This window comes from Conger conger, chromosome 8 (genome assembly GCF_963514075.1).
Source record: "Conger conger chromosome 8, fConCon1.1, whole genome shotgun sequence".
NCBI classification, from domain to species: domain Eukaryota; kingdom Metazoa; phylum Chordata; class Actinopteri; order Anguilliformes; family Congridae; genus Conger; species Conger conger.
The window spans coordinates 60,639,768-60,655,368 of record NC_083767.1 but is presented as its reverse complement, the minus strand read 5'-3'; the positions used below and the strand labels follow the sequence as shown (position 1 = coordinate 60,655,368).

General features: G+C 44.1%; 1 protein-coding gene across 1 annotated transcript; it reads left to right on the top strand.

Moving 5' to 3' along the window:
* The first annotated feature begins 5,284 nt into the window (after positions 1 to 5,284).
* On the top strand, positions 5,285 to 9,576 carry LOC133134538 (zinc-binding protein A33-like). Its single transcript, XM_061250738.1, has 5 exons — positions 5,285 to 5,692; positions 6,463 to 6,558; positions 6,697 to 6,927; positions 7,238 to 7,349; positions 9,020 to 9,576. Exons 1-5 carry the CDS (start codon positions 5,285 to 5,287, stop codon positions 9,574 to 9,576), a joined length of 1,404 nt encoding a protein of 467 aa, XP_061106722.1.
* The last annotated feature ends 6,025 nt before the right edge of the window (positions 9,577 to 15,601 follow it).

The following is a 15,601-nucleotide window of genomic DNA, read 5'->3' as shown; positions in this document are numbered from 1 at the left end:
GAGCAGTGTGGAGAAGGCAGGGTGGGGTGTGGGGGTGTGGACAGGTAACCAGAGCAGTGTGGAGAAGGCAGGGTGGGGGTGTGGGGTGGGGGGAGTGGACAGGTAATCGGGAGAAAGGGAAAACATGGAATGGAACATTGACATAAAACACATAGAAAAGGATAATCAGGGAAATGAACTACAACGGAGGCATGGAACGTGACAGGAAAACATGAAACTAAACATTTAACAACACAAATACAAGCTATGATACAAGCTATGATACAATAACACGAGACGTGAGGCAGCACTGGCATTTTAATAAATATAAAATAAAAAATTTGGAATAAAAAAATACATTTAAAAAATAAAAAAAAATAATAAGCTTCATTTGTATTGCATACATAAAATGTAGCTCAAAGGGCTTTGCATTCAGCCGGTTACAAATAATTATAAAAACAACACATTGTAGATAAAATATAATAATAATAAATACTGTGATTGTGGAAATTCCTTCACTCACCAAACAAATAACAAGACAAGACAAACACTAACACGATTGCCTTAAAGGAGCGACGGTCTTAAAAGAAAGCTCCCTCAGTCTCTTTTGGTGGTGTAGTTGGCCAGGGCCCCGGCCGGGATATTTCATGCTGCCAGTTGCACCTCCCCTGACAGCAGCGGTAGGAGGCGCAACGCCCACTCCTCCACCAGGTGTGTGTGTTCTCTCCTGTACCTCTTCTTCCCACCGTTTAAATATCTCTCTTCTTCATATTTCAGCTCCTGTGATGATGGACCCCAACACTGCACGTGCCTATCTCTCTCTCTCTGATGATCTGACCACTGTGAGAGACACAGATACAGCGCAGAACTGTCCTGACAACCCTGAGAGATTTAACCGCTGTGTAAATGTGCTGGGATCTGAGGGGTTTACCTCAGGGAAACACAGCTGGGAGGTGAAGGTTGGGAATGAACGTGAGTGGACTATAGGAGTGGTGCAAGAGTCCATCAACAGGAAGGGAGATATAACATGCAGCCCAGAGGATGGATACTGGGTCATAACACTGAGGAATGGTGATAAGTACAGAGCAGTAGGAGTTACTGACCTCACACTGAAGAGGAAACCCCAGGGCATCAGGGTGCAGCTGGACTATGACGGGGGGGAGGTGTCCTTCTTCAACTCCAGTGACATGTCACTCATTTACACTTTTAAACATACATTTACTGAGAGGGTGTTCCCATACTTCTCTCCCTGTTTGAGAGATGATGGGAACGATGAGCCCCTGAAAATCTGCCCAGTGAAAGTCTCAGTAACAGTGACGTCATCCCAGTGAAGGTGTTTGTGTAAAAATGAAAATAGAAATGCTGTCAGAGATTTAGGATGTGTCTGATCTGCCTCAGCATGCCTGGCTGTTGACTTGAGCTTTGGGACACATGCTGGAGATGATCGGGGGGGGGGGGGGGTGGTTGATGGTGTACCAGTACCCAGTGGAAGATAAACAGTGTCTAGACAGGAACACACATCTAGTACAAAGGGGGGTGTCTGTCACAAGGGAGCAATGACAATGTGCTTATTTGCTTTTACCTGGTGCGTTTTATGCTGTAAATGAGACTGTTGTTTCTTGTTAATGTGATTTCTTATTCATCTTAACTTTGGAAAATTCACCCTGTCAGTACCATGCTGTAGGATTTACATCTGAGCCTTCAGTAGCCTTACCTGCACACCTGCCATTGGTCTCAAACTCTTTTCATATATGCATGATATCTTTATATTGAACGTAGGATGTAATGAAGATGTATGGGAAACAAGTCCACTATAGACACTAGATATTCAGTGTAAAACTATAAAAACATAAGGCTTCATGCAATTTCTTTATATTTTCATGTATATTTTGTGTACACTGTATGTACATGCTCTGACATCAATTGATTCGGTCTCAAATGGTTTGGAATGGTACAAGCCTCTTCTTCCTTTTAAGTTTTTAGCCATGTGTGCAGTAAATAGTTTTCGAGATGTTGACACTTTTAAAGGACTAGTACAAAATACGTTGAAACTGCTACAGAGAAGTACGTTGTGCAAGCTAGCAACCACAGAACTTCCCAAGTCCTTTGAACAGGCCTGATTGGCCAAAAGGGACAGTATGTTGTCTATAATGGTGTCCAGATACTTAAACTCCTCGACCCTTTCTGTTGTTGTGGCTCTGCAGTTGGTATCCAGAGAGTAAGCATGGTGTTAATGAACACATACTGCACACCCAAAGTTTCATACCTATTATCCATTCATAACTTATTTCATGCTCCTCCTGAATACTTTTAAGAGCATATTCATATCCATTTTAAGTGCTATACATACAGTATGCAGGGCAGGATACAGTAGAGATTAAGATATATAAAAATGCTGGATGCTGGATATCACAATATTGTATTTCACTATACAGTGGGGGTGTATTTTTAGTGCTTCTACATGAGTGTGAGTGCTACCATAAAGGTATAGGGGAAAGCTGGAGAACATTCACCCTACTACACCACTTTGTCCCAGGCCAAGCAGCCACTGAATGCTACAGTATGAAACGCTCCAAAGGGAATACATCAGAGGACTTTTATTCTGAAGCATAACCATCACCCTGCACATATATTGATAGATTACATTTCTTACATTGTTGGATATGACGAGGATGTTCCCATGTGTAAATCCAGGTGCAGTCAATGTCAGGCGTGCTTCAGACATGTGACCATCTGCAGAATCTGTTCCAGTGGGGGTGCAGAGATGTCTCAGTCTCAGTGTTTTCACAGATTGAAAGTTGAGGTAACTTCGCCCGCACATCCAGCAGAGGGTGCTGTTGTGACGTGTTGAACAGGAAATGGGCACCTTTAGCGTATTCATTAAGGAGCGTGTCCATACCAGAATGCCACTCTGAATAGCGTGCCTGGCTCAAAAGGACAGAAACACGGTTATTCCAAAGTCCTCCCAGGGTATCAGCCCAACCACGGTGCCTCCGGCTTTCTGCATCTCGTACAGTATTTCTGCAGCGCTTGACACCAGAGCACCAGACATTTCACATCGTACAGAGAGTGTCCGTCTGAAGAGTGTAATAATCCTATGATATACATCTTCCACAAATCTGGTGTAGATTATAACAATTTAAACAATTTCCGTCTAATTTCCAACCTCCCATTTGTCTCAAAAGTACTTGAACGTGTGGTGGCAGCCCAACTTCAAACTCACCTGGATTCAAATAACCTCCTTGAACCCTTCCAATCTGGCTTCCGACCAAAACATAGTGTTTCTGTGTGTGTCTGTATCTGTACGTGTCAGTCTGTGTCTGTCTGTCCGAATGTCTGTGTTTCTGTGTGTGCCTGTGTGTGTCTGTATGTGTCTGTCAGTGTCTCTGTCTGTGTGTCTGTGTGTGTCCGTCTCTCTGTGTCTGTCTGTGTGTGTCAGTGTGTGTCTGTGTGTGTATGTGTCTTTGTGTCTGTGTCTCTCAGTGTGTGTCTGTGTCTCTGTTCCTCCGTGTAGTTACTGTGGGGCAGGGGTGCACAACTCCGGTCCTGCACGACCAATCAGTGCACAGCGGTTTGTTCCAACCGATGGCCTTTATTTTAGTTTTCAGACATCTCTATAAACTAGGCTTGCAGCCGGTTTGTCTGTAGCCGGTGCATAGACAAATATCAAATCAATATATGATTGGACTACAATCGCTAAGATTCTTGTTAAAACATTGTTACAAGAGCATTGTACAAAAAGTATTGGAACAGCACGGTCAATTCCTGTGGTTTTGCTATACACTGAAGACAATAGAGTTTAAGGTCAAAAGATGATGATAGCACCAGTATGAATTAAGTCTACAAAGTCTACAAAAACATGCTACCGAGAAATGCATCCAAACTAATTAGGACGAACTTCATCATGCAGCACGACAATGACCCAAAACGCATTGAGAACACAACTTCATTCGGGGCAGGAAGTGGAAGGTTTTAGACTGGCCAAGTCAATCACCAGACCTTAACTTAATTGAGCACGCATTTCACGTCCTGAAGAGGAGATTGAAAGGAAAAAACCCTCAATCAAACAAACAGCAACTGAAAGAGGCCGTGTTGTACCCCTGAATAGGGGGATGAAATAATAATTGTGACTCAACACAGTGTTTCTCCACTGATGGCTTCATCACAAGTTCTCCTCCTACTGCACAAAGGCAGACATGAGTAATCAATATCATCCATTCATCCATCCATCCATTATCTGAACCCGCTTATCCTGAACAGGGTCACGGGGGGGCCTGGAGCCTATCCCAGCATAGGCAGGAATACACCCTGGACGGGTCGCCAGTCCATCGCAGGGCACACACACCATTCATTCACACACTCATACCTTTGGGCAATTTAGACTCTCCAATCAGCCTAACGTGCATGTCTTTGGACTGTGGGAGGAAACCGGAGTACCCGGAGGAAACCCACGCAGACACGGGGAGAACATGCAAACTCCGCACAGAGAGGCCCCGGCCGACGGGGATTCAAACCCAGGACCTCCTTGCTGTGAGGCGGCAGTGCTACCCACTGCACCATCCGTGCCGCCACTAATCAATATCAGGTTAGCAGAATAAGATGGTTTTGCACATCATTGATTTTTCACAAAACAGACCATGAATTCACTCTTTTTAAACTTTGCAAATTATGAGTGTATTACTGCTTTTCACTTGTCACAGCTTCATTAAAAGCCTGGAAAGGCATCACAAAAAGATTAATACAACAGTTTGATGATGTCAATGGGTCACAGGCTTGATGCAGTTATTGCAAGCAAGGGATATGCTACAAAATATTAAGTATTATTTACTTTATTACTCTCTGTAGCAATACTTTTGCTCACCTAGAAATTGGGTGGTCTGATACAAAAGGTGCTATTTTTTAAGTAGGTTAGCACATCAAGGCGTGAATACGAGGAAATAAAAGATGAAATTATGAGCTCTTGTCTCATGTTCATCTTTTTATCTCAACCCCAAATGTATTCAGTGTATTGCAATAACAAAGGAATTGGCCTTGCTGTTACAAATTATCTCATTTAATTTATTTTCATACATGGTACATAAATGGATCCAGTGGTACATTACTGCATCCTGTGAATCCAATCCAGTTCAGGCACGTGACCATCTCCGTAAGAGAGAGAGGACAAACCCAGTCAAGAATCTCCCGCTGACTGAAAACTACAAACCTGATCTGCAGGTTTGTTTCTGTTTTGACGCACATAGGGTGTGTTCTGTCCCAGGTTCAGCAGCGGTGAAAGTATCAGACCGAGAGACGGAGAGACTGTAACATGGAGGCTAAAGCTTTGATTCCTGAGGGCGATCTCTGTTGCTCTGTATGTTGTGACATTTTTAAAGAGCCTGTTGTTCTGAAATGCAGCCACAGCTTCTGTAGAGTGTGTCTGCAGCAGTGCTGGGAAGAGAAGGGCTCTCGAGAGTGTCCCATCTGCAGGAGAAAGGCCTCTATGGGCAAACCTCCTCTAAACCTGGCCTTAAGAAACATTGTGGAGTCTTACTTAAAGCAGAAGACTGAGAGAGAAACTACAGACAAGACTGAGGCTCCCTGTATTCTCCATGGAGAGAAACTTGTTTTATTCTGTGAACATGACAAAGAGCCTCTCTGTTTCATCTGTCAGACTTCAAGAAAACACAGAAACCACCCGGTCTGTCCAGTGGAAGAGGCCGCTCTGGAGCTGAAGGTATTCTTTTTTAAATCACAATTTAAAATTCAAGTCAGCATTGCATCTGAAAGTCTTGTTTTAAAGCCTCAAAACATCCAGTATTTTAGATTTCAGTACAATGTACGAGGAGTAAAATGTGGGCATGGTTAAGTCCAGATTCACAGTTGTGATTACGGGCCTTTTATAGTGAATACAGCTCCATAAATGTAACATTGAAATACAGTGTGATTTCATAAATATGTAGCAATGATGTGTGAGATTAGATACTGACAGCACAAATATAGCACAAGACTTTTACTCTAACAAAATGAAGGTCTAGATCTGATAAAACTACTGTCATATAAACTGTTATCTGCTTGAGGAGAGAACTGTGCAACAACCAGGAAGTGCAGAAATCTACACCGAGTGAGTAACCAGTGGAGACAGAGTTGTATATACTCTCTCAAAAATGGATGTGTTAATATCGAACACAATAAATGAAGCCGGTTCTATGAATGCTTCAACATTCCTTACAGTTGGCTGTAAATTATTTGTATGTACAGCCCAGTATTATTATCCTATTTTGCTTTGCTATTTTATTGGTTTAATTGTGCTGAAAATGCACAATAACATATTGTGTTGTGACGCTCTATAAGAATATTTCACTGATCTTTCCTCGAGTGTAGTATTTTCCATACTACATTTCCCACAGGCTTACAGTTACAAAATTACACTGACCGTCACTAGTGTAGCAGGGTAATACTGTGCTATTTGTGAGAATAAGTCTGAACTGGTTCATATCACTCCAGGTGGAACTCAAGCCTGCACTTAATCTTGTTAAAGAAAAACTGAAGAAGTTTACTGAGGTTGAACAAGGATGTAAGAAGACAGCAAAACACATCAGGGTGAGTAACACAATTAGTAAATATGTAGTATTTTTGATGAATGTTGTGTGTGACATGGATAACAACACACCAACTGCCATACATGAATAACAAAGCGTAGTTACACTATTCAGGTTTTAAATGGTGTTTGAATCGCAGGGTCAAGCCCAGCACACAGAGAGGCAGATAAAGGCAGAGTTTGAGAAGCTCCACCAGTTCCTGCGTGAGGAAGAGGAGGCCAGACTAGCTGCACTGAAAGAGGAAGAGGAGCAGAAGAGTCGGATAATGGAGGAGAAGCTAGAACACATCAGTGGAGACATCTCCACCCTTACAGACAAAATCACAGCTATAGAGAAGGCCATGGAGACCGAAGACACCTCCTTTTTAAAGGTAGGAGCTTCATTTACTGACCGAGTTTATACCGATTAGCCTCAGTAAAGTAACGTCATGTGTGCTGACTGTTATCATCCTCTTCACTTTCATTAACATGGCTCCTGCTGTTTCTCACCTATTGTTTCTCATAATGGAATGGACTGAATACATTTGTACACTCACAATGATGCTCTTATTGTGTGTGTTTTTCAGGGCTACAACAACATCAAGGAAAGGTATGTGGACTCTCAGCTCATTTCATCTTGTGTGTTTAAGTCTCTTCAGTTCCCGATGCTGACTGACTCCTGCCTGTCGTTACAGAGCCCAGTGCACACTGCAGGACCCAGAGCTGCTCTCAGGGGCGCTGATAGACGTGGCCAAACACCTGGGCAACCTGACGTTCAGAGTCTGGGAGAAGATGCTGGGGATGGTGCAGTACAGTGAGTATCTGGGCCAGATGCTGAAATCAGGTTTTTTTTACAAACATTTAATGAACACATGAAAGAGGAGGAACAGGCTGCATGTTGACATGGTGCTGAAGATAAACAGCACAGAGTCATCCAGTCTCAGAGCAGGGAGATCCTGAGGGCTGCACTGCACTGCTCGCAGTTTAATATCAGAACACACGCAGACACAGAATTAACACACAATGTAAAACCTTTTTAATAATATGCTTTATTAGCTGTGAGAATTGATTGTATTGAATTTGCAATGATGTGTTCATTGATTCATGAATTTACATAATGCAAATATGTTTTATATTTAAAATATGAATCACTATCACTACAGTATATTATTATCCTAAGTAGTACATGTAATTTCCTGTGTATGGGACCTAATCTGAAAAGAGTATGTGAAATGGTCCTGCCACACGCCATGGGTGGACACAAGAGATGGACACAGGGAGGTCGTTATGATCGGAACCATTCGCAGACTCCAAGATGTAATAAATAACACGCTTCAATCAAAGTGCCACTGAAATAGTTCAGTGCAGGGCAATAAGGGCAATACAGGCAAGGCAGTTTGAGTCCAAAGGGTCAGAGTCCAAACAACCAGAGCAGTGTGGAGAAGGCAGGGTGGGGTGTGGGGTGTGGACAGGTAACCAGAGCAGTGTGGAGAAGGCAGGGTGGGGTGTGGGGTGTGTGGGGGGGGAGTGGACAGGTAACCAGAGGAGTGTGGAGAAGGCAGGGTGGGGGGTGTGGGGGGGGGGGGTGTGGACAGGTAACCAGAGCAGTGTGGAGAAGGCAGGGTGGGGGGTGTGGGGGGGGTGTGTGGACAGGTAACCAGAGCAGTGTGGAGAAGGCAGGGTGGGGTGTGGGGTGTGGGGGGAGTGGACAGGTAACCAGAGCAGTGTGGAGAAGGCAGGGTGGAGTGTGGGGTGTGGGGGGGTGTGGACAGGTAACCAGAGCAGTGTGGAGAGGGCAGGGTGGGGGTGTGGGGTGGGGGGAGTGGACAGGTAATCGGGAGAAAGGGAAAACATGGAATGGAACATTGACATAAAACACATAGAAAAGTATAATCAGGGAAATGAACTGCAACGGAGGCATGGAACGTGACAGGAAAACATGAAACTAAACATTTAACAACACAAATACAAGCTATGATACAAGCTATGATACAATAACACGAGATGTGAGGCAGCATTGGCATTTTAATAAATAAAAAATAAAAAATTTGGAATAAAAAAATACATTTAAAAAATAAAAAATAATAATAAGCTTCATTTGTATTGCATACATAAAATGTAGCTCAAAGGGCTTTGCATTCAGCCAGTTACAAATAATTATAAAAACAACACATTGTAGATAAAATATAATAATAATAAATACTGTGATTGTGGAAATACATTCACTCAACAAACAAATAACAAGACAAGACAAGCACTTACACGACTGCCTTAAAGGAGCGACGGTCTTAAAAGAAAGCTCCCTCAGTCTCTTTTGGTGGTGTAGTTGGCCAGGGCCCCGGCTGGTATATTTCATGCTGCCAGTTACACCTCCCCTGACAGCAGCGGTAGGAGGCGCAACGCCCACTCCTCCACCAGGTGTGTGTGTTCTCTCCTGCACCTCTTCTTCCCATCGTTTAAATATCTCTCTTCTTCATATTTCAGCTCCTGTGATGATGGACCCCAACACTGCACATGCCACTCTCTCTCTCTCTGATGATCTGACCACTGTGAGACACACAGATACGGCGCAGAAATGTCCTGACAACCCAGAGAGATTTTACTACTATGTGTGTGTGCTGGGATCTGAGGGGTTTACCTCAGGGAAAAACAGCTGGGAGGTGAAGGTTGGGAATAAACGTCAGTGGGATGTAGGAGTGGTGAAAGAGTCCACCAACAGGAAGGGAGAGCTAACATACAGCCCAGAGGATGGATTCTGGGTCATAATGCTGAGGAATGGTGATGAGTACAGTGCAGGAGGAGGTACTGACCTCACACTGGTGAGGAAACCCCAGAGCATCAGGGTGCAGCTGGACTATGACGGGGGGGAGGTGTCCTTCTTCAACTCCAGTGACATGTCACTCATTTACACTTTTAAACACACATTTACTGAGAGGGTGTTCCCATTCTTCTCTCCCTGTGTGAGAGATGGTGGTAGGAACGATGAGCCCCTGACAATCTGCCCAGTGAAAGTCTCAGTAACAGTGACGTCATCCCAGTGAAAGAGTTTGTGTAAAAATGAAACTAGAAATGCTGTCAGAGATTTAGGATGTGTCTGATCTGCCTCAGCATGCCTGGCTGTTGACTTGAGCTTTGGGACACATGCTGGAGATGATCAGGGGGGGGGGGTTGATGGTGTACCAGTACCCAATGGAAGATAAACAGACAGAGGTACACTCTCAGTGTCTAGACAGGTACACACATCTAGTACAAAGGGGGGTGTCTGTCACAAGGGAGTAATGACTATGTGGTTATTTGCTTTTACCTGGTGCATTTTATGCAGTAAAGGAGACTGTTGTTTCTTGTTAATGTAATTTCTTATTCATCTAAACTTTGGAAGCTGCAAATGTTACTTTTCAGAGGACCACATGCTTTCACACTTAGAGGGTAGTATAGGTGAAATCCATTTCAATAATTGCAATGAATTCATTTTCTTTTCATCACCAATTATTTTGTTGAGTTACTCAACTGTACATGCATTTTTGGGCATGTGCAAGCAGGCTGTATCTTTTGGGTTCTGTTTTAAAGCATTAGAACTGTATTTTATGAAGTGTTTATACATAAAACTGATGTGCTCTTGTGGGTAAATCAAATGCTTTTATACCTGATGGATGTCATTCCTGTTGAACTGGATTCATGAGAGCGTGTACAAGCTTTAATTAGAGTCTGGGCTCTTTTCAGATTGTACTTTGCAGATGCAGTGAAAAATAAATTCACCCTGTCAGTACCATGCTGTAGGATTTACATCTGAGCCTTCAGTAGCCTTACCTGCACACCTGACATTGGTCTATAACTCATTACATTACTTTACTGGCATTTGGCAGACACTCTTATCCAGAGTGATGTACAGTTGATTAGACTAAGCGGAAGACAATCCTCCCCTGGAGCAATGCAGGGTTAAGGGCCTTGCTCAAGTGCCCAACGGCTGTGCGGATCTTATTGTGGCTACACCGGGATTAGAACCACCGACCTTGTGGGTCCCCGTCATGTACCCTAACCACTACGCTACAAGCCGCCCCAACTCTTTTCATATATGCATGATAGACACTAGATATTCAGTGTAAAACTATAAAAACATAAGGCTTTATGTAACTTCTTTATATTTTAATGTATATTTTGTGTACTCTGTATGTACATGCTCTGACATAAATTGATTCTGTCTCAAATGGTTTGGAATGGTACAAGCCTCTTCTTTCATTTAAGTCTTCAACCATGTGTGTGCAGTAAATAGTTTGAGATATTGACACTTTTATAGGACTAGTACAAAATGCGCTGAAATTGCTACAGAGAAGTGCATTGTGCAAGTTAGCAACCACAGAACTTCCCAAGTCCTTTGAACAGGCCTGATTGGCCAAAAGGGACAGTTTGTTGTCTATAATGGTGTCCAGATACTTAAACTCCTCGATTCTTTCTGTTGTTGTGGCTCTGCAGTTGGTATCCAGAGAGTAAGCATGGTGTTAATGAACACATACTGCACACCCAAAGTTTCATACCTGTTATCCATTCATAACTTATTTCACCTGAATCACAATATTGTATTTCACTATAGAGTGGGGGTATATTTTTAGGGCTTTTATATTAGTGTGAGTGCTACCATAAAGGTAAAGGGGAAAGCTGGAGAACATTCACCCTACTACACCACTTTGTCCCAGGCCAAGCAGCCACTGAATGCTACAGTATGAAACGCTCCAAAGGGACTTTTATTCTGAAGCATAACCATCACCCTGCACATATATTGATAGATTACATTTCTTACATTGTTGGATATGACGAGGATGTTCCCATGTGTAAATCCAGGTGCAGTCAATGTCAGCCGTGCTTCAGACATGTGACCATCTGCAGAATCTGTTCCAGTGGGGGTGCAGAGATGTCTCAGTCTCAGTGTTTTCACAGATTGAAAGTTGAGGTAACTTCGCCCGCACATCCAGCAGAAGGTGCTGTTTTGACGTGTTGAACAGGAAATGGGCACCTTTAGCGTATTCATTAAGGAGCGTGTCGATACCAGAATGCCACTCTGAATAGTGTGCCTGACTCAAAAGACAGAAACACGGTTATTCCAAAGCCCTCCCAGGGTATCAGCCCAACCACGGTGCCTCCGGCTTTCTGCATCTCGTACAGTATTTCTGCAGCGCTTGACACCAGAGCACCAGACATTTCACATCGTACAGAGAGTGTCCGTCTGAAGAGTGGAATAATCCTATGCGCGTAGAGAGTGATTCTTATTTGTTGTAATTCTTCCCATTTGGGGCGGCATGGCTCAGGCAGTAAGAGCGGTCGTCTGGCAGTCGGAAGGTTGCCGGTTCGATCCCCTGGCCGGGCTGTGTCAAAGTGTCCCTGAGCAAGACAACTAACCCCTAAATGCTCCTGATTGGCTGGTCGGTTGTCAATTGTACAACGCTTTGGAAAAAAGCGCTATAAAAATGCCAAACATTTAAATGCTGGGCGGCACGGATGGTGCAGTGGGTAGCACTGCCGCTTCACAGCAAGGAGGTCCTGGGTTCAAATCCCTGTCGGCTGGGGCCTCTCTGTGTGGAGTTTGCATGTTCTCCCCGTGTCTGCGTGGGTTTCCTCCAGGTACTCCGGTTTCCTCCCACAGTCCAAAGACATGCACGTTAGGCTGATTGGAGAGTCTAAATTGGCCGTAGGTATGAGCGTGTGAGTGCATGGTGTGTGTGCCCTGCGATGGACTCGTGAACTGTCCAGGGTGTGTTCCTGCCTTTCACCCAATGTATGCTGGGATAGGCTCCAGCCCCCCCTGCGACCCTATTCAGGATAAGCGGGTTAAGATAATGGATGGATGGATGGATTTAAATGCTTTCCCTGGCTTTTCTAAATAATTCTTTTCCAGAAAACATTCCAGGCTCAAATTAGTTGCAAGTGCTGAATTGTATCTGAATCGTAAAGAACTGCTGTTTCTTTAGAGTCAGGCTGGCTGCCCTTTAAACATTAGAACTGTTTGTGGCCCTGTCAAAAATCAAAATGGCTACTGAACACCTTCAAAAAACTATGCACACCATCCAGCCACGGCAAGCCTGGCCCTTCTTCTAGCGTACTAGGGATAGCAGCAACACGCTAACACGGCCGCCGAGATTGTTTGTGGGCCCTCTATGATTTTTGGCAGCCGCTACTGTATATCGGGATGTAAGGCGGAAATTATTAAAATCTGGCATTGTCACTCAGGGCGCTGGTCAGCTTGCTGGCTTCCTCTGGTACTGTGGCAATATGTGGCTATAAAGTAATTTAACCCAGGAGCATACACCATTAACCCCCACTATCTCCGCACCCATACGGGCAGGAGCCTGTGGGGGAAGACTCAGGCATCTGTTTTCTTGAGAAGCTCTCTTGTCCCAGGGTTTACTCAGGCCTCCAGCTGTAAAACTTGTTACGACAGGGGGCAACATCCTTTACGGCACGGGAAGGTTTCAGGAAGCCACGGCCTGTTGGGCCCGGGCTATTCTCTTGGACCCCCCTTCCTTACTCCCTCCCTCTCAGATCTCCCTCTTCCTCAGTTTCCCTGAAAGTTTGCATAAAGCATCGGATGTTTCATGATAAAGTCAGTTTAGATAATATTCATGTTTGGTATTATTCTGATTGTTTCAGTGCGACTGGTGCAATGGTTTTATTTCTGCAACAGCAAACCCTAACCAACCAGGAACCAGGGAAAAACTGTGTGGAGCTCTGCCCCAGTGAAAGACATGTGCCTCAACCCCACTGATCAGATCTCGTTTCCTGGAGAGGCCTGGCTCCAAATTCCAAATGGTTATAAAACACCAGATGGTTCATTGGTTCATTGCGGACCCATTTTTAGAGTCAACATCAAAGGCCTGATTTTGGATTTAAGGGGACCAAACCAACCAATCGGGGAGGATGCAATCTCCCGTGCACACCGTGCACGTAATTTCTACATACAGGGTGTCTGTAGCCAGACTCCCATATGTAGCTTTCATTACCAGGTATGACTTTTAAGACTCCGTAATTTGGTTTCCTTTCTAATGCTTTTATATTTTATTTGGAACTAGTGTGTGATTACGTATGTAACCTGCCTGGTCAAATAAATTGTTAAAACTAGATCGGTGTGGTTTCGCTTACTGACACACAATGTTATACAGGGAATGCTTGGTTTACCCCCTCGAACTTGTCTAGGGAGGATGAATATTTACGCTTAATGTATCACGGCGTATAGCACCCGTAGACCTATGATGGTAAATCCCTTGCCTCCGCATGGTAGTTCATTCATGTTGAGCACAGCCGTAGCCAGGTTGGTCTGCTTGGGTCCCTAGGCTGTGAACAGATATACCCAAGAGTAGCTATTCCTGTGACCTCTGTGATGACTACAGATAGCTAGTCAGTTTGTGAGACGTGCACATAACGCGCGATGTGACATGCGGCGGTACCAGCAGAGGATTGTTCAGCGAGTTCTTCTCAGTACAGGATTCCTGTAGCGATCAAGTCAAAATTATAAATAAGACATCTACCAAAGGTAGATAACTAATCTAAATTATTATTTTAAATGGAGTCAGATATAACGAAGGTGAATGTATTGGCCCTATTGTGAAGATTCTTGGTCATCCCGGATCAGTAAAGAGCGGAAGGCAGAATGGTACTACTGTCTTTGTATCGTGGTTTATTTATTGGCTGATCTAGACTCTCCGCATAGGGGCCACTAATATTTAACCCTACTAATATTCTTTCAGCAACACCAGAAGGACAAACATGCTGATACCTTCAGCCCAGAGTTTGCAGAGAATGGTGCAAAAAACAAAACAAAAAAATTCAGTGAGCAGCAGTTCTGCAGTTCTGCAGACAGAAACTCGTTGTTAATGAGAGAGGTCAGAGGAGAATGGCCAGACTGGTTGACTGTGTGTGTCTGTGAGTATCTGCATCTGTGTGTGTTTGTGTTTCTGCTTCTATCAGTGTGTGTCTGTGTGTATGTGTCTGTCTGTGTCTTTCTGTGTCTTTCTGTGTGTGTCCGTCTTTCTGTGTGTGTCTGTGTGTGTACGTGTCTTTGTGTCTGTGTGTGTCTGTGTGTGTCTGCGTCATTATGTGTCAGTCTGTGTGTCTGTATTTGTCTGTGTCTGTGTGTGTCCGTCTGTCTGTGTGTGTCAGTGTGTCTGTGTGTGTCTGTGTCTCTGTTCCTCCGTGTAGTTACTGTGGGGCAGGGGTGCACAACTCCGGTCCTCCAGGGCCAGTCTGTGCACAGCTTTTTGTTCCAACCGATGGCCTTGATTTTACTTTGCAGACATTTCTATAAACTATGCTTGCAGTCCGTGTCTGTAGCCGGTGCAAATAGAAATATCAGATCAAGATGTGATTGGGCTACAATCGTTTAAGATTCTTGTTAAAACATTGTTACAAGAGCATTGTACAAAAACCATCTGCAGAATCTGTTCCAGTGGGGGTGCAGAGATGTCTCAGTCTCAGTTTTTTCACAGATTGAAAATTGATGTAACTTTGCCCGCACATCCAGCAGAGGGTGCTGTTGTGACATGTTGAACAGGAAATGGGCACCTTTAGCGTATTCATTCAGGAGCGTGTCGATACCAGAATGCCTGAATAGCGTGCCTGGCTCAAATGACAGAAACAGTTATTCCGAAGTCCTCCCAGGGTATCAGCCCAACCACGGTGCCTCTGGCTTTCTGCATCTCGTACAGTATTTCTGCAGCGCTTGACACCAGAGCACCAGAAATTTCACATCGTACAGAGAGTGTCCGTCTGAAGAGTGTAATAATCCTATGATATACATCTTCCACAAATCTGGTGTAGATTATAACAATTTCCGTCTAATTTCCAACCTCCCATTTGTGTCAAAAGTACTTGAACGTGTTGTGGCAGCCCAACTTCAAACTCACCTGGATTCAAATAACCTCCTTGAACCCTTCCAATCTGGCTTCCGACCAAAACATAGTGTTTCTGTGTGTGTCTGTGTGTGTCTGTATCTGTATGTGTCTGTCTGTGTGTCTGTATTTGTCTGTGTGTGTCTGAGTGTCTGCGTCTGTGTGTGTTTGTGTTTCTGCGTCTGTCAGTATG